General features: G+C 47.1%; 1 protein-coding gene across 3 annotated transcripts; it reads right to left on the bottom strand.

The window, feature by feature from the left end:
- Positions 1-2,748: 2,748 nt before the first annotated feature.
- Positions 2,749-15,676, bottom strand: NABP1 (nucleic acid binding protein 1). 3 transcript variants are annotated; one of them, XR_012633980.1, is made up of 7 exons: positions 15,414-15,676; positions 15,148-15,286; positions 12,002-12,073; positions 10,513-10,585; positions 10,186-10,249; positions 6,252-8,733; positions 2,749-2,824 (listed from the first exon to the last, which is right to left on the bottom strand). XR_012633980.1 is itself a non-coding variant. In XM_074911312.1 (6 exons), exons 1-6 carry the CDS (start codon positions 15,502-15,504, stop codon positions 8,546-8,548), a joined length of 621 nt encoding a protein of 206 aa, XP_074767413.1. In that variant the 5' UTR covers positions 15,505-15,676; the 3' UTR covers positions 6,073-8,545. The 3 variants fall into 3 exon arrangements, 2 of the variants coding, with proteins under 2 accessions (XP_074767413.1, XP_074767412.1); XM_074911312.1 differs by lacking the exon at positions 2,749-2,824 and having other exon boundaries at positions 6,073-8,733; positions 10,186-10,243; XM_074911311.1 differs by lacking the exon at positions 2,749-2,824 and having other exon boundaries at positions 6,074-8,733.
- Between the last annotated feature and the right edge of the window lie 2,653 nt (positions 15,677-18,329).

The following is an 18,329-nucleotide window of genomic DNA, read 5'->3' as shown; positions in this document are numbered from 1 at the left end:
CAGCGCACAGGGAGTTGTGAACAACTTGTTATGATGATGCATGAAATGCTTCTCCAGCCTCGAAGGATTCGATCAATGGGATTGCAGGAGGCTCGGCTGTTATCCTGGAGGGCAGGCAATGTCGTACCTACCTGGGGAGGGAAGCAGGGGCTCTAAATTGGGTAGGTCTGCAAATGACTTTGGTAATATAGAAATGCGCCGGAACAAGCAGAAAGAATGAGAGACAGACCTGTCAAACACCCAATGAGTAATAACATGTTAGAAACAAATCAGAATTATATTAAAGAAGTGGAGCACTGGCATAAGCAGCAGTGCAAGTAATCACACGGCAAGGTGAGCAAGTCTCGGCAGGACAGCAGGTGAGCCTCTGTCGTGGCTGCTAGCAAAGACTTTCTCAGGACAGGTAAAAGAGAGGGCAGTCAGAGAAAATACAGAGCTGCACAGCAGGGATCTTTCAAGCTTACCTAAAACAAGAAAAAAAACCAAACACAAAGTCTACATATCTGGGGCTGGACTGAACCGAAGATTTCTGGAAGCAGAAGAAACACCTGCAGTACCTAAAAATACAGTCCCAGGGAGACCTCCTCCCACACGTCACCCTGCCAACAGCCAGGGCCCTCTGACAGGCTGTTACTTCTCATCACGGGCTACACACATCACCCAAATTGCTGCACACATCACCTGAATCCCTTAATTCCTAAGGGATACCTCAATGCCTGGACTAAAGAAGTAGCCTGTGGTAACTACAGCTCACCAGTTTTGGACATCAAAGAAGACACAGCCATAGAAGGAGCTATCTGCTCATATCACCCCCCAAAAAAAAAAATTAGCCCAGTGAAAACAGACTGCTGAAGCACATCCACAAAAACACAAGGTAATTACAGATCTCCTGCCCGTTTTCATTTGACAATCACCAGCCATCCAACAACCATTATCAGTGCATCTCTTTTTTCCAATGGGGCTTCCAGTAATTTGCATCTACTAGAACTACTCAGATTTTTGTAACTAACACCTTCATCTACAACACTGATGAAGTTGCACAGAAAGCTTCTGCAAATCCACTTTGCTAAAAAAGCTACAGGAAGCTTACTGCAGCCATTTGCCCGAATTGACACATCCTTCTTATTGGCTTCATGATACTGACTTACTGATGTTTTGGGTCCCGCTTCCTCTAGAAATTACCTCTGATTCCCTGCACTACTGGGGAAAATAAGCTCAGCAAGAACATTTAGACTTACTGTCCCTAGCAATGGGCCCTGCCATCAGTAAAGCACAGCCAAAATGAAGCTAGATTGCGCATACCAGGGAAAGGCTTTCAAGAGTGGCTTTTTCACAGGGGTTTCTTGCTTCAAGGTCATCCTAAACCACACCACAGACAGCTCTGATAAACGACAGCACAACAACAGCTCACCTGAGTCTTGCAAATAGTAGAGAGTAGATCAAGTTCTCTTTCCCTACCTAGGGCTTTTTTAAACTAAATTAGATCTTTTATTTTTCTTTTAAGAGAAGGTTGTGTTGATTTTGTCAGTCCTATTGCATAGCCAAGCACTGCTGCTGCACACAGAAATGTCTATCTGTATCAGACCTCAACTTACTATTTCCCAAAATAAAAGAAGTCATATTAATTTGTTCCTCCAGCACCTGCTGTTTAAAGTTATTTCTTGGCAACTTCTGTTCTTGGCATTTAAACATTTTTCATATTCAGCTTAAGTCTGACAGCACTACTGGTTATCCTTCTCTGCCTCGCTAATAATTCGGTTGATGGCATGCAGGTGGGTTTCTCATAATTAAAAAATCCATTTGCAAAGTTTGCATTAGGTGATCTGAAAAAATAGAGCATTCCATTCAAAGGTTAAATATAAGCAGGCTGCAGAGCTCCATGAAAATATTGCATAATTTAGAGATAAAAATAGTTTTGCTTTATTCAAGCTAGGCTGGATAGGTAGATTTTTACTGCAATCAGCCTAAAACTCATCTCTCCAAGTTACATGCTTAAGTTGATTACAGAAAATTAAATTTAGTATTAATCAACCTAGAAAGGAGGAAATTACAAAAACTAAGCTAATGCATAAATCATAGAAAATAATGCTGGAAATGGCTACAGGAGATCAATTAATGCATCTTCATGCCTGTCCCTCACCAGAATCAACTCCTCCCCTCCCCATGCCACTCCTGATAGGCATTTGTCCAACTGTTTTAAAAATCTACCCATGACACAGGTAGCAGAAGCCACCGGCCAGAGCCTTCGAGGGCCCCACCAGGCCTCCTGCTACAGATCTTGCCGCAGCATCCTCCACCTATCCTGATTTGGGGTATCCCCCCACACCTGCCCTGGTGGAAATGCACAGCAGGACCCAGCCAAAGCAGAAGAACCAGCTCTGACAGATCAGTTGCCAATGGCAGAACTTTCCACCTGGCAGGACGTGGGTTTTCCCTTTCTTCAGCAAAAAATAAAAGCAAGCTTCATTGGCAGGTCCTGTACAAGCAGTTTTTACACTGCTGGACCACTGTGCCCAGCAGGCAGCCGGCGTCTGGAGCCACAGCTTTCCACCCATGTGTTCGGAGGCACCAGTAACTGGCACTGGGGTGGAAGGGATGGCCTTCCCCTACCTGCTCGGGGGCCACACAGGTACCCACAGACCCTGCACCAGGAACCAGCACTGCCAGTCTGAGCTGTGCAATCGCAACACAAATGCACTCCTCGAAGCAGCACGAGCAGGCAGGTCCCGGGGAAGCGTCAGCCTTTCCTTGTCTCACCAGCGAGCTCTCCAAAACTGGCGGGTCGCTTGCAATTTTGGGCACACAACTGCAGCACTTGGTACCTCTGGAAAAAGAGCAAACCCAAATACCTAACTATGAAGACTCTGAGTTTAGGAAGACATATTCTTAAATGTCTTTTGATTTAGAAAGAAAAATCTGCACGTTTACTGTGGCTTTGAGCTTTTCCACAACATTCAACATTGTCATAAATTATTACTTAAGCATCTGATAGACCTGCCCTACCACCTTATGCTGGTTTTACAGATGAGAAGCTACTGCCTGCACAGGACCTCATCCAAATCATGTTTGAAGTCAGTGGGATCTCCTGGCCATCCCCATGGGGCATACGGAGAGCTGGGCATGTGTGGTTCCAAATTTCCAAATAGCTGTCCAGTACTTTGCAAGACCATTTCACCCTCTGGCCATGAACCTGAAGAAAGCCTGGTAGAAGGCTCTCCTGATACACTACAGTATAGAACTACACTGCTGTGGAATCTCAATTAATGACATAGTAGAACGATTTTCTCTTTTATATGCCAGTTTATCCAACACACAGCAGCTAGTCAGCCCTGAAGACTGAACTGCTGTGGGTTCTCCAGTCCACAGAGCAGATACCATCCCATTTAAACCTGTATAGTAAAGAAGCATTTAGTTCTGAAGACACTTTTACAGCCAAGAATTTTCTTTTTTTGAACTAAATCCTGTTGTTTTACTCCTTCCCTAATCTTGCTCCCTAAGAAATGTACAAATCCAGACAGTCTTTATCAGCTGGGGATGTGGGATGGCAGTTTTAGATGAAGCTCTTATAAGCACATGGCTTTCTTCCTGAGAAAAAAATCAGTAATTTAGAGAAATTAAAAAACTAAATGAAGTCCTTAAGTGTCACTTCCAAACTTTTTGTTCTAATCCCTTTGAACTCCATTCTTTGTAGTTTAGTCAACAGCTTGTTTAGGATTAATTTTTTCCATCCCAATTACAAGACGCTGTGTATGCTTATACATATTATAACACAAATGTCCATCACAAAATAAATTAAAAAGCATAATCCTTATAAAGAGCCATAACAATTTCAAATTCCCTGGGATCAAGAATAAAGGAATTAGTAGCATGATTAAGGCTGAAGTCAGAAAGTGCATCTCTGAATGGATTCCTGAAGGGCTCTGCTGAAAACTTCAATCTCCGTTTTCAGGCAATTGCCCCTGGTTTGCTATGTGCCTTCCAGTGGGAACACAGCGGCGCTTTATGTTTGTTTGTTTAAACCATGTCCCCATGAGCGGTTCCCCCCTTCAACCAGCTCCAACCTCACTAATTATGCAGAAGCGAACAAAAGCTGGCCGGCAGGGCAGCCCCGGGAACGGCAGGGCAGCCCCGGAGCCGGCAGGGCAGCGCCGGAGCCGGCAGGGCGGCCCCGGGAACGGCAGGGCAGCCCCGGAGCCGGCAGGGCAGCGCCGGAGCCGGCAGGGCGGCCCCGGGACCGGCAGGGCAGCGCCGGAGCCGGCAGGGCAGCCCCGGAGCCGGCAGGGCAGCGCCGGAGCCGGCAGGACAGCGCCGGAGCCGGCAGGGCGGCCCCGGGACCGGCAGGGCAGCGCCGGAGCCGGCAGGGCGGCCCCGGGACCGGCAGGACGCTGCGGCACGGAGCGGCTGGGGCTGCTGGAGAGCCGAACCTCGGGGCGTTGCTCCGGGCCATCCCGAGCAGGGACCCCGCCCGGCCAGGGCTCCCTGGGATCCCTGCGCCCCCGGCAGCGAGGGCCCGGCTCAGCGCGCAGCGTCGCACGGCAGGGGGAGCGCCTGGCCCAGGCGCAGCGAGGGTTAGCGCCGCCGCCATCAGTACAGAGCCCGGGCAGGGCGCCACAGCCCTGAAACCTCCTCTGTAACCTGCGCTGGGCTAAGGGGAAACTCCCAAAAGCAACCAACTCTAGCTCAAGAGCTCGACACCAGCAAGAGCCGCAGGGAGAAAGCAGTGCATCTCCCTGGGCTTGCCCGCAAAGCGCTGCCAGAGACTGCACTCAGCAGTGCAAAGAACCGCTCAGGTTAAGAATAAACAGGACATCTGACAGGGCAAATCTATGGACACTTGAGAGAAGCAGGGGAACCCGGCACCTGAGAACGGGCAGGCTGTGAAGCAGCCCAGGAAACTTCCCCAGCAGCACTCAAAACGCTATTGCGTTTACTATTTCCTAGCCCTAAGAAAGCACTTGGAGAGTGGCTGGTGAAACTGCCTTACATAGAACAGGAAAGGATCCTTTGTTTTGGGGGTACAGACATGAGTTGCAGAGGCTGATCATAGCACAGCCAGGTCATTAGTAAAACACATGCATTGATGTCTATGAAAAACATAAAGCCCCGGTGGGCTACAGGACACAGTGTGTGTCTGCTGAATGCTCCCCCGTGAGCAGGGAAATGCACACGCTAACAGAACACAGCACACATGCCCACAGTGCTGCTAAGGGTGTCACCTGTGCAGACCACACTGATGCAGAAAAGGTGTTTCATACCACCTGTAGCTGCTTTGCACAAGCAGCAATAACTACAGATACCCTTACTGGAATTTATGCCATGCTGAAGAGCAGCATTATTGGAACACACAGGCCTGCAACCTGCCAGTTTCAAGTTAAGGCCAAAGCTAGTTAAATGAGTTGTGAAAGCAGATTATGTATCACATGCCTTAGTCTGGCATTTACATTTGCTCTTATGGCACCTTCAGGTTTTCACTGTGGACATGGATGCATAACTACCACGCATCCAAGGTTAGGACAGTATTTCAGTACAGGACTTTTCCATTTTGGGGTTTAAGAAAGAAGGTTCACACTGAGCCCAGGCAGAATGCAGACATGGAGGACTGCAGCACACAGCAGCTCTCCCCTGCCCCACTGCTGCAGGCTGCTGCCAGTCCTTTCATTAGGGCAGGCAAGAGATGAGCTGCTGTGGAGTGATGAGCTGGGTGTCTTGTGACTCGAGTGTATCAGGACTACACAGCTGCACTTTAGCACCATGCAGCTTCTATCTGGACGTATTAACAGCTTCCAGAGGTTTTTTTTCCCCCTTTGGCAGCTGTATGATCTAGAATGAGACTATTCTAACTGCAGCCTTACTTTTGATATCTTGGGAAACCATCTGTGTAGAGTCCCTAATGACCTAACTCCTGGGAACTTACGAACTGCCTTATAGTGTCAGGGTAATTCATGACAACTGCTTGTTTGCACAGAGGAACATGTATCTCTGTCTCTCCATACACCAAGGTGGTATGATCCAAAGAGCTGTAACGCGGGCTTCCAGATTCCTCTGCAAGCTGAGAACTATCTTGACACTGTTAAGAGGGAAACAACTTTCTTAGGTTCACTGGAAGACCAGAAGACCTTGAAAAATTACTATATTTACATTAAGTCCATGTGACTTTTCAGGGCACAGATTTCCCCTGCAAAGAAGTAAAAATTTATTAATAAACTGGAATAGTTTCACATAAGAAAAAGGGAGGCAGGAATGCTACTAACCTTGAGAACACGAAGACCAGCCTCTTGCTTTTTTCCTCCCAACTGCAAATCAATCATCCACCTGACAGCAAGCTTTTAATGTTATGCCACTTAGCAGTTATCATATCACTTTTTATTTTTAATTTGTGAACAAGTATTCTGTTTATTAGCTTAATTGACACTCTAATGCACAGAGCTACAAACATCAGGCACCTCTGCACACACTAACAGTTCCCCCCCCCCATTTCAACCTCCTTTTTCTGTACCACCAGGATTTGAGATCCATGGTGGAAATACCCCAGTGATTATAAAGTCTGCTCCATGCCATCACTTGTTCACCTGCTACCTTTACAGCTACTACTGGAAGGCATGGCTCTCACACCACACATTTACCTCTGGAACATGTCATGTATTTCACAGGTTTGAAGTCCTCTTGGCTTCCTTCTCACAAGCATATCAAATACCTTAATGCAACACTGCGTAAGAGGTTGTCCATGCATCCAGACTATACATGACTCAAATAAGCAATTTAAAGTCCCTGAGTTGCACATCACCTCCTCACACCACGTCCCCAGAAGTCACTGCATGCTTTCTGGTTCACCAATTAGCATTGTTCTTCCCTAAAAGCACCCGTGGGTGATCTCATTAAGTCTTGGACACAAATGTGGCATGCCAAGTTTCACTAGTTCCCCCTGGAAGCAGGTATCAGGATAGCACCTTACCAGACCTGAGGCAAACAGTCCTCAGGTGTCTGGGCACACACATCTCCCTAAACTTCCCTTCAGAAGGTTGTTGCTGCTGCTGCTTGCATTTAGAAGAAAGTTCAATATTTAAGACTAAGCAAGTAACTTTTGCCAACTAGAAGCGATTTCCAACAAATCATGATAGAGCACCAAGAGCACAAGTATGAATGTAAATAACTTGTAAACATTAGTGACACAGTAGTCACTAGATTCAATTAACATGAACAACCACAGAGACAACTCACAATTCAGAAATAGCCTTTTGTCATGAAGTCTTTATGGCTTGACAGAAAGAAAGTTAGATTTGTTTTTGAAATGGTTAGTGCAATTTTTTTATTTGAGAGGTCAGCTATAAGAAGAGTTAAACAGATGAATCCAGTATGACACCTCAGCTTTCAAGTTGTTTTTGAACCTGATCTGAAATATGGCACTAGACTCCTGTCTAGAGTCAAGGCATTTGTGATCTCAGAAAAAAAAAAAACAACACACAGCTATTTTCCCCCAGGAGATGGTGGTGGCAGGGTTAAGTTCTTTAAGGGATAATTTGTATTTCATATAAAACAGAGGAAAGAAAGCTTAGCAACTTAATAGCATCAGAAGTGCAGCTGTGTGCTTGGCCAGTACCTCTGCAATCCACACATACAGCTTCATCTAATATATAATTCATTTGGAAAAGTGAAGTAAGGAAGAAGTAGGCAGCCTCATTGAAGAGATGGGTAATGCAGCATTTGTAAACACTTCTTTCCTGGAAATTCAGCATCCTGCAAAGTAAACCTTGGTCTTTTACACAATGAGTGGCTACAAACAGCATATTCCCCAATACTGTCTGAATTTAGATCTTCCTCTCCTGCTATTTCATGCAAAGCAAGAATGAATATCCAAGCTTCTATCAAAAGCAAAAATCAGTGTCACTTTCCTTGACAGTGATAATGGTTTGTGGAGAATTTTTAAGTAGTGTACACCCTTTTGGAATCAGAAGTCAAGCTTCAAGACACTCACCATGCCTTCAACTTTCATCTGAGTTATCCATTCTCTGATTCAGGAGACACCACTAGGTGCTGGCACCACCATTTCCTTATACTTATTGCTTTTACAAGCTATAGTCATTCCAAGGACCCCTAGTTCACTAGAGCATCTTTGCTCTTCCCCTTCATTTCTCTTCCAACACAGAGAACTCCCATTGACCCTAATGGAAGTCAACATAGGCGTGCACAGGACATAATAGACCTTTTAAGGCTATAGGGCTGACCAACAGGAACAGAAAAATACATACACGTAACTCAAATTCTTCCACTTAGCAAAGGGTATTGAGTTTTGAGACCCTTCAACTCGTTACCCTTACTTTCTTATATCCACCTTCTCCCCCTACCCCCTCAATGTATGGGGAAGACCCACTGTGCTTCCCTAAGCAAAACAAGAAATAGATCACATCAAGTTTGCTCCATAGACCAATAGGTAAAAAAACAACAATAAAGGACAAACTGGTTCACAGTTAACTATAAATAAAAGTGCAATTAAGTGTTCAAGTAGAGTGTAGAGTTTAAGCAAGCTGTACAACCACATTTGGCATAGTCATCTTTTAAAGGCTCTGCGTGGGTCCCTCCCATTACTGACAGCAGGGAGATGAGGCTGAACGCTATTAGCTGGTGCTGGATTTACAGGTCCTCGTCCATTGCCTCTCCCACTACCTGCATAAGTGTGGCCATGATTATACGTAAATGGAAATCCACTTGATTCAGGTCCAGTTTGTAAACCATTTCCTAAAAAGACAGAAAAAAGGTTATCACAAGTTCCATGGACTGAAATCACTGCTCCCTTACTTAAGTTTAGCAACAGGGAATGCCTGGAGTTTGCAGCAACCAGCAAACCCTGAGCACTAGAAGGAAAAGCCCCTCTGGCACAACAAAACCCCAAACCACAACTTACCTTTTTCCCCTCTCCCAAACTACCACCCCCTCCATCCCTAGCCCCCATTCTCAAATAAAAGAAGAAGGGTCACAGAGTTGCATGCTGACTCTTTGCCCAGGAGAGACACCAGAGTCTCATGAAACTGGTGCTTTCAGAAACATGCACTGGCTTGTCGGTCACACACCAAGATGTTCCAGAGAGACAGCAGAGCAGAAGTAGTCAAGGAGAAATCAGCAAAAGAAAAGCAGACTACATAAAGCTCATTGTGTCACTCCCCACTAGCAGGCACACAGAAATAGAAAGCAGCCTTGTGAAATCCAGCCACAGAAGCAACTCAGCTAGCACCAAGTTCTCATGAACCTGAGCCTTGTAAGCATCACTGCTCAGTTTTGATAGTAGGAAGAGGGGCAGAGCTGAAAAGGCAGAATGATGTCAGGAAGCATGGGAAGAAAGGAAAGAGACAAGGAAATCATTGCATTTAAAGACCACACGTGAAGGAGGAAGAGAAAAAAAGAAGTTTCAGAAGATATGCACAAGCTCAGTGAGAACAGTTGTCCACTGCCCAAACCAGGGACACCAAGAAAGTGGGGACACGAGCTGGGCTGAAAGCCTACACCTCACCCTGGGACTGAGGAAAGGCTGGCCTGAAAGCACAGCCCTTCTTTGCTTAGAATAATTGATTTTCAAGAGAACAGAAAGGGCTTGTAAGAGAAGTAAAATGAGAGAAATGAAAATCACTTTGCTAAAGAGGAAGCAGACAGTCACTGAACTGAAGGGATGCAGAGGTTTAACAGCAAGTTATGGAATCAGTTCCTTGTCATCCACCAGCAGGGTTTAGCTACACAACAGGTACTGAGTTTAAATACATCACAGTATGATCCAGCCAGGTCACACACTGGAATTCAGATTACCACCACTTCTGTACTGGGGAGCTAACCTGGCAGGAAAGGCATGGTGACTGGCATGATTAAAGTAATTTTTAAAGCCAAGGACTCAGGTGGTTTGAAGTGCTGCAAAACCTCTTTGAAAGCATTAAAATCATTTAGGGCTGGTCAAGTCCCATTACATGATACAGACCAGCTTGAATATTCTGATCTCTTCTTCTTCTATGGAAGAAATCCCAAAACTACAATTCAGGAAACGTTCGTGCTTATGTGCTTGCAGGTTCAGGCCGCATCTTATAAGACTTTTTAGAGCATAGTACACTTCTGCCCCAGAGTGGAGAACCCTTAGCAAGATATACTTCTTTTTATTCCCATTAAGTGTTTCTCATCCTTTCACTCCCACAAAATCAAAAAACTTACCCAGTGGCCCGAAAGTACAAGAACCCATATAACTTGATGCAGAACTATTCTGTTCACCCTGTGCCTTCAGACAAATGTAAAAGAAGAAAGAGAGACATGGATCAGAGAGAAATTTCACATTTTTACGAAAAGGGGCTGTTTTGGGGTTTTTTTCCTGTGTTCTTAATAGTGGCTCTACATGGAATTTTTCTGCTACTCTAATTACTGGCTCATTTTTATCTATACATCACTTCAATTCCATTTTTTCCAGAAGAGTCACATCTGATCACAGCCTAGTGTGAAGTATTCAGAACAAAGAGCCAGAAGGCTCAGACAAGTTTAACATACCAGTTTGTTCTGCCCGACGTGTTCTGAGTTGGGCTCACTGAAGTTTGGCACTTCTGAGTATACCATGCAGAACCTGGGGAAGAATTAGAATTGTAAGGAGTTTTAAAGTGACTTTTTTAAAAGTTCTTAAGTCTACAACTCAAAGAGCCTATGTTCTTAACATGTCCCACCACCTAGAACTAACTAATCAAGACTGTTCAGAGAGTATCCATAGGTATTAAAGCCTCTTTGATCTCCTTATAGACTTGTGGTGAAGCTGTTGCATCTTCTTGGTGAGGGCGTTTCAGTCAAGCAGGGGCAAGTACACATGTACTCTAAGAGGTAAAATGGCCTAAAGAAAACAAAAGGTGATGAAAGGGCTCCCTTCGCCTCTCTCCCAACTGCACAACCTTGTCCAGCACCCACTGACAAGGTCACCTGAGGCACAGTCACCCAGCCTGTGGCTGCATTAGATCTCTAGGGAAAACTTAAAACACTGCTATGTTGTAGTGTAATGTACTCCATTAACATAATAGCACAGGGGAGTCCAAAACAGGGAATGACATTCCAAGCATCCTTTTCCACTCAGGGGACTGTGGATGAACAGGCCCACCAACTCACCACATAGAAATTATGGCAGAGGGGGGAGAAAGATTTGGGTCATTACACAGCTTGGAGTGGTTAAGCAGAGGTGGGAGCTCCCACATCCTCCTGGAAGGCACAGCCCACATGAGGGTTCACCTCACTCCTGACTGTTGGAGAGTAAGCCAACTGGATGACACTTCTGAGGCGATGGCTTTGCACCAAAGAAGATCTGCAGATCATCCCTCACAAAACCCAGCTGAGCACTGGGCATTTTTGAACCATCTAAGAAAACAAGTGGTCACCCCACAGACCCACTTCCCTGATGACGACAAGGTCTCCCACAACACTTTGTGCAACAGCGGAAGTACTGTTCTGGTTAGAAAATGTTGCTACTTTTCCTGTTGCTTGTCAGGTATGTTACTCATGTTTGTTCTGAGTCAGGAGGAGTTGCCGCCTCCGTCTGTGGACAGTTTAAAGAAGGTTTAATGAGGCTTGCTTCTGTTTAGATATGATTCACCGGAGTTACCTTTGTCTTCCTTTTTTGCACTGCTTGTCTGTCAAGCATGATACACACACACAAGGGTTCTACCAAAATAAAGTGGTTAATCAAGCTGAAGCCTAGGTAAGCAATGCAGATTAAGTCCCTTGTCATTTACACACTTCCTCCCTCTAGATAACCCAGACCTGTGCCAATGATGTAGACTGATTTTCCTCAATGTACTGAGAATCCAGAGAGGGTCAGAGCCCATTACCACAACAGCATGGGGAACCCCACATCACAGTTGCCTGTACTGTACCTGTCCATGACCAGTCAACACACTTTTGCTGCCCTACCTTCCATTTACTGACACCATGTCATACACTTACCATGACACTCTGCTGAGAAGAGGACAGAACACTGCAAGTATAAACACACAATACTTACTCCCCAATTTTATGCAGCTCGCCTCCTCGTCCTGTGTAAAGTGTCAGGCATCCTTTCCACAGAGATGCGTACCTGGCCAAAGAAAGAAGCAAAGCAGTCTCTCTTAGTGAATGACAAGTATCAGCATCGAAAAAGAAAGTGGAAATATGCTATCTTCCAAGAGTTAATAAGTATTACTTATCATGGTCTAAAAAAAATTCCCAGGGACCCCATCTTCACCACATTAAAATTTTATATATCCCCATGTCTTACTTCTAACAAAAAGTACTGGAAGGTCAGCTGACTCCTTTGGCAATTCCAGGAAAGCAGCCAATTATTTTGAGACTGGATGCTCTTTCCTTGGCTGGAGCAATCCTTATGACTGCTCCTGCAGAGGCAAGGCACCTTGCCAAAAGCAGTATCTGTGTTACCATTCACTGACAACTCTCAGTTCTGCTTTCAGCAAGAGTCAGGAAGAATTACCTGTGTTCACTGGAGAATACTGATACCACTACTGAATGTGTGTAATAGGAACTGCTTACTTTTTTAGTATAGGTCCTTACCAGATTTTTTTAAAGGCACATGTTTGACCATCATGTTCCAAGTGACACACAGAAACGCAATGAAATAATTTTATGGTTGCAGAAACATTCACTTACAAGACAGCATGAGTGCACTCTAGGCTTTACAGTGGTACTTGACTTCAACCACTGTAATTTGAGTTATGCAAAGAACTTTGTGTATAATTGTTCCTTTCAGTGAGGGGCATCACGTATGTGAAGAAAATAAAGATTGACCAGAAACCCAGGTGAAGCACACAGAAGTTAACAGAAATATGGGTGTCTTCTAGCAAAGGAATGGGGAGCCCCAGCAATTGCATACTCAGGAGTCACAGATAATCTGGACAAGTCACCACTTCCTTATGCTCTGAGTCTATCTCTGGGACATAGATAACAAAACTTCCTCTTGCCCTTTGCCTTATCTGCAGAGACTGGAAGCCATCCGGCTGCATGCAGGGCCCTGAACAGAGGCAGCAGGGAGGTGCCAGGTTGGCAGAACAGGACCATAATGCCAATGCAACAGTATCTATCACTGTACTTCAGTACCAGCGGTAAAACATAGTATCTACAGTTATGGTGCCTGGCTCAGGAGCTCTCCAACCAGAAGCAGAATTTATGCTCTTCACTTCATAAAGCTAGCTTTCACTTTAAAGATTCTCTCAATGCTTAACCTTTAATAACCAGCTAGCTGGACAGTCTTGCAGCAGAGCACAAAGGAAAAGAGCTACCAAATAATAAATGTACGTCAAGCATACATTTACTGGGATATGACCCAGCAAATCATGGGACTGATAACCTCCAGCACAGTTATTCCATGTATGCAAGCATTTGTTTTTGTCTCAGAATGAGCTGGCCACAAAGCTCTAAACTCCAGAACCAATTTCAAATTTAGAAATATTAACTGCAGCAGCTTCCTGTAAATGAGTTTATCAGCCAATGACAAAAATCAGCAGCAGTGTCTGCTTTTGCTGAGGAATGCATCTACAGCTTGAAATTCAGCAGGAAAAAAAATGTTTACACATGGGGCCTAGCTAAGCTTTTCTGCTTGTTACAGTGAGCATCCTGCACTGAACCTCAGATTAACCTACAAAGCTGAAGTTTACCTGCCTTGCAATGGCAACATCACACTCAAATTAATCCTATTTAAGTATAAAATTGTGTTTAGAGCACCAGCATGAGGGCATTTTTCTTAAGATGAGAGGCAAAGCAGAATGTATCCCGCTTTTGCCATTTCACTCACTACACAGTCCTAAGTAAGCATGCAATTCATGTAAATGAATGCATGACTTAGCCACGCACCAGGAATGGTGATGTCAGCCCACAAATTTAATTCATACAAGCCCAACTCACTTTTTAACATGAAGGGATGCAATGACCCTCCCATTTGTTGCACTGAAACACCAGAGCAGCTACCGTAAGCCAGTCACAGAGCTGAGTACAGCAACTCTGCTGAACAGTATCACTATTAATTTGCTTCAATGTCACCTACACACAGGGCTTTGTGCTGGCCCAGAGCTCTAGTTTAGTTCCACCCATCTCAGCGCCCCAGCACTCCACGTGCTCTCCACGCAAGCAGGCTTCCCCAGAAGCACCTCTGCTGAGGAGTCAGCCTATGTCGTGTAGAAGGACATTTGCATAGGAGGAAGCAGCTGGAGTATTGGCGGCTGGGGTCATCCAATTTCACAAGAATGACAATCAAATGAGCACCTTAAGAGCAGCTAAGTTAGGAGCTCCACTAAGTAACCGTTTACGTACTTTCACAAAAACAGATTGAAAGGACCTTACACATGCTGTAGTTCCATCCTTCTGGAGTGCTGTAGGCCAAAGGATCCGTATAATAGATTTCTAAGCGTAACCTAACTGGCATTAAGAACTCAAATGAAAGTGACTATCACTTTGCTACTGACAATTTAAGGGACATGGAAAAGGATTCTCAAACTGAAACTTTTTTCTCACAAATAATAAATGTAAAGGTTTACTTTAAAAAAATTAAACCATCTCTGAGATAGATGTACCTAACCAAACTAACACGCTCTACAGTGTAGCCCTAGTATGAATTTTTACAGTGAATTTGAAAAGCTTCTCCTCCTCTGCCTGTCATTTCTGTTAAATCCACTGCAATGAAAAGCAACTTTTCTGCATGACAGACATAAGTTGTTTCCTCCTTTCATTAAGGAGTGGAGCGCTAGAGTAAAGAACTGGCTGTAAAAATACAAACGTCCTTTTGACTTCCCTGCTTGATTTACAGACCAGGACTGACTGTTGCGTTGCCCCCACCCCCAAAAGAAGTATTTTCCCAAGGAGCTTTTCTTAAAGCCAAACCAAGTGTCTTAAACACCACCTCCTCGTTAAAAACACACGCCCTTCCTAGCCATCTCCTAGACTGTACGCTCACGCTCGGCATGTTCAGGGGTGGGAAGGCGGTTTGAATCTGGCAAGTGATGTCCGGGGGCTGCCTCGGTACCAAGGAGCCAGCTGTGCCATCCGTGCCCCCCAAAAGGCGGCCGCGCCTGCTCCAGGCTCGCCTCGGTGACAAAGGGCTGCCCCCGGCCCGGCGCTGCGCCCCGGGGAGCGGGGCGGCAGGCGGGGGCCCGGCCCCGTACGCACCCTTTGGTCAGGCGGATGATGTCCCCCGGTTGGATGAGGCCGCCGATCTCGTCCCACACGGAGATGGTGATGCTGCCCGTCTTGTCCGCCACTTTGCAGGACCTCACCTCGTGCCCGTCCTTCGTCTTGGTGACTCGCCCTGCGGGGAGAAGCGCGGCTCAGCCGGGGTGGGGGGGTGGGCACGGCACGGCCCCGCCAGCGCCCCCCCCCCCAACGCGTGACACGCGTGGGCGGCCCGGGGGTGGGGCGTGCCGGACGCCACTTACCGATCTCCAGCACAATAAAGATGACATTTAAGTTTTTCAGTCCGGGTTTTATGTCTTTTATGAGGAGGTACGTGTCGCTCGCCGCGCTCATGCTGCGGCCGGCGCGGGGGGCAGAGCTGGCGGGGCGGGCCGAGCCCGCATCCCGCGGGGGAGCGGCGGCAGCGCAGGGCCGGGCAGAGGGGCACCAGCAACCCTCACAGGGGACGGGGACACGAACACCGAGGGGCTGCGCGGTGACTGTGCGGCACGCCCGACCTCCCACCGCTTCCCCCCCACCGCTCCCCCCCCGCCCAGCGTACGGCCCTCCCGCCCGCCCGCTCCCGCCGGCACTGAGGAGCACATGTGCGCGGCGGCCGCCTTTATAGCCCGCGGGCGGGCTCAGCCCGGGCGCCGGGGGGGGACGGCGGGGCCGATGGTACGGTCCGGGGCACGCGGAGCGCCGCCACTGGGCCACGGGCGGGCGCGAGCCGGCGCCGCGCGCTGATTGGGCCGCGCCGCCGCCATCTTCTCCGTGTCGGGGCGCTGCCGGGCAGGGGGCCGCCGAGCCGAGCCGAGCGGCGCGGGGTGGGCAGCGCTCTCCTCGTCGGGTGCTCTGGATCGGCTCCCTCAGTCCTTTCTTCCCTCCCTCCTTCCCCTCTGGGAAGCGGCCCCGTAGCGCCCCGAGCGCGGCCGGTGGGTCAGAGAAGGGGAGTCGGGGAGCGATTTGCCTCCTCCCCGCGCCATTTTAAGACCGAGAGGAGTCTTGTGGAGATATCCTGGAGGGCGCTTTCCCAGCAGTTCTGGCCTCCTTCACTGAGAAAAAAAAAAAAAATACACGTTTAAGAGAAGGATGCGTCGACTTGGTTGTCGGCTAGGGGAGGTTTGGTGTTAGGGGAAGCCTGATTTGGGTCCTGCTGAGCAGAAACAGCCGTTGCAGGGCCTGGAGGGAGGAGCTGGAGGCCAGTGGTGCTGCCTGGCACCGTAGGGTTTTGCAGGGTTGCACCACATCAAAATGCTTCTGGAGCCAAATGTTCAGTATAGGGAAAGTCTAGGGTTATGCAGTACCATGCTTTGATCCTCTCTCTGCTAAAAATGGGAGCCTAAATCTTGTTTAGCACTAAAAAAGGTATCAAAGCACCGTGAACTCTTGACGAGCTTCCTGTAGAGACACTGAGCTTGCCTACGGGCTGGGTCAAACATGAAGGGAGGGCAGCTTCTCCGAGGTGAAAGCCATCAAGTTGGTTGACCAACAATGAACCCCCTCAGAGGTACGACATCCTTGGCTGGAGAGTCTTGAGGAAATAGCTCCCTACACCAGAACAGCCCAAAGACATGCAGATGATTCTATAATTCAGCTCTCCCCTCTCAGGAAAGGTAACAGAGCAGTGTGTGTGCACTTTGCTTCTCGTTTTCAGAGACAGACTTAGCTAGCTGGGCTTTCCCCTTCTATTTCTGTAAGCAGAAATCTATAGATGACAGCAGTTGTGAAATGCTTGGCCACGCGTTCTGCCACACTGGAACTCTGATCCAACAAATGTTGTGCAATGCTTATCTGTAGGCAGTGGAGCAGCCCTGCTTGGTGCAACTCGGTGCTCAGAATAAAACGTGCTGCGTGCAGGAATCTGAGAGGAAGACCACATGAGCCACAGGAGAATTTTCTTAAAGCCCCCAAGAGCTTAATCCACTTCTATCCCGAATCTTTCAGTCAGTGCAGATGGGGTGGATGACAGACTCCTTCAGTGGCCTCTCTCCTGACTGGCTATAATCTGTTAACACTAAAACCTTCAGGGTAATCAACTGTATGTCAGTATGTGAATGGCTTTAATTTAGTCACTTGGGAAAGAGTTCAAACTCCAGGAATAACGATGTCCCTGGTAAAGGTTCGACAAAAATAACTTTTATCTGTAGAACTGGTCAGATTTTCCCATACAGATGGGTTTTTTCTGCCTTCCTTTCTACCTCTTGTCTGCTCCATCTATTTAGAGCCCTTGAGAAAGAACGATTTTGTATCCTGTGTTTTCAGCACCAAACACTGCAGGATCCTGTCCTGGATCACTCACCAGGCCCCACCAAAAGAAAACATGACTGTCGGTACTAAGATGTCTGGGACAGGACAGCCAAAGGCCATATGCTGCCCTACCTCATGGAGAGCAACCCTATGGAAACCCGTCCCAGATCTTGTGTTCTGATTTATTAGGAGGAGAGAAAAAATAGAAGGTGGATCATACAGCGAATCTCATTGGAGAATCCTTCATTTGCAAGAAAAAACAGTTAAAAAGAAAAGAATACCTTATGGCAAGTCTCGGGCAGAGAGGAAGTCACAAGGGTGGTAGCAGAAAGCGCTAAAAAACACTTCACCAAGGACATGCTTCTTATCATGTGTCACTGCTAAGATAGTTTCAAGTGAACGTCTGTCCAGGAAGGCAAGTGTCAATATAACACAGCAGCTGGGAGAGATACAAAGGTCGCCAGAACTGGGCTACCAAGCCACCTTGCTGCAGTATTCAGTCTACTTGCAAATAGGCAGGCAGGCAACCTTTGCATCAGTGAGTGTGACCACTTCTCTGCAACACATCATGCCCAGGCTGCCTGGTGATCATCGGCCAGCACGGAGCCACCAGGCCTGCAGCAGGGAGAGCAGGCACCAACCATAAGCACAGAAGGAGGGGGTTTTATTTTACACTGCTAAGTTTAGTACTGGTAGGAATAGGTTTAAACTAGAAGTGACAACATAGCAGGGCTCAAATGGTGTAGAGGAGTTCACAAGCACACTGATAATAACTCCCTGGCACATGTGATCAAGGAGCTAATAAGGAAGGGAAGTTTCCTGGACCTCAGAAATGAGGAAGAACTGGTTAGGGGCATGAGGGCGGGGTCAGCATTGGGTGCAGGGCCCACGAGATGGTGGTGGAGTTCAGGATCCTAAGTGGGGAGAGT

The sequence above is a fragment of the Athene noctua genome, chromosome 7 (genome assembly GCF_965140245.1).
Source record: "Athene noctua chromosome 7, bAthNoc1.hap1.1, whole genome shotgun sequence".
Classification (NCBI taxonomy): domain Eukaryota; kingdom Metazoa; phylum Chordata; class Aves; order Strigiformes; family Strigidae; genus Athene; species Athene noctua.
This window is presented reverse-complemented; position numbering and strand designations above follow the sequence as displayed.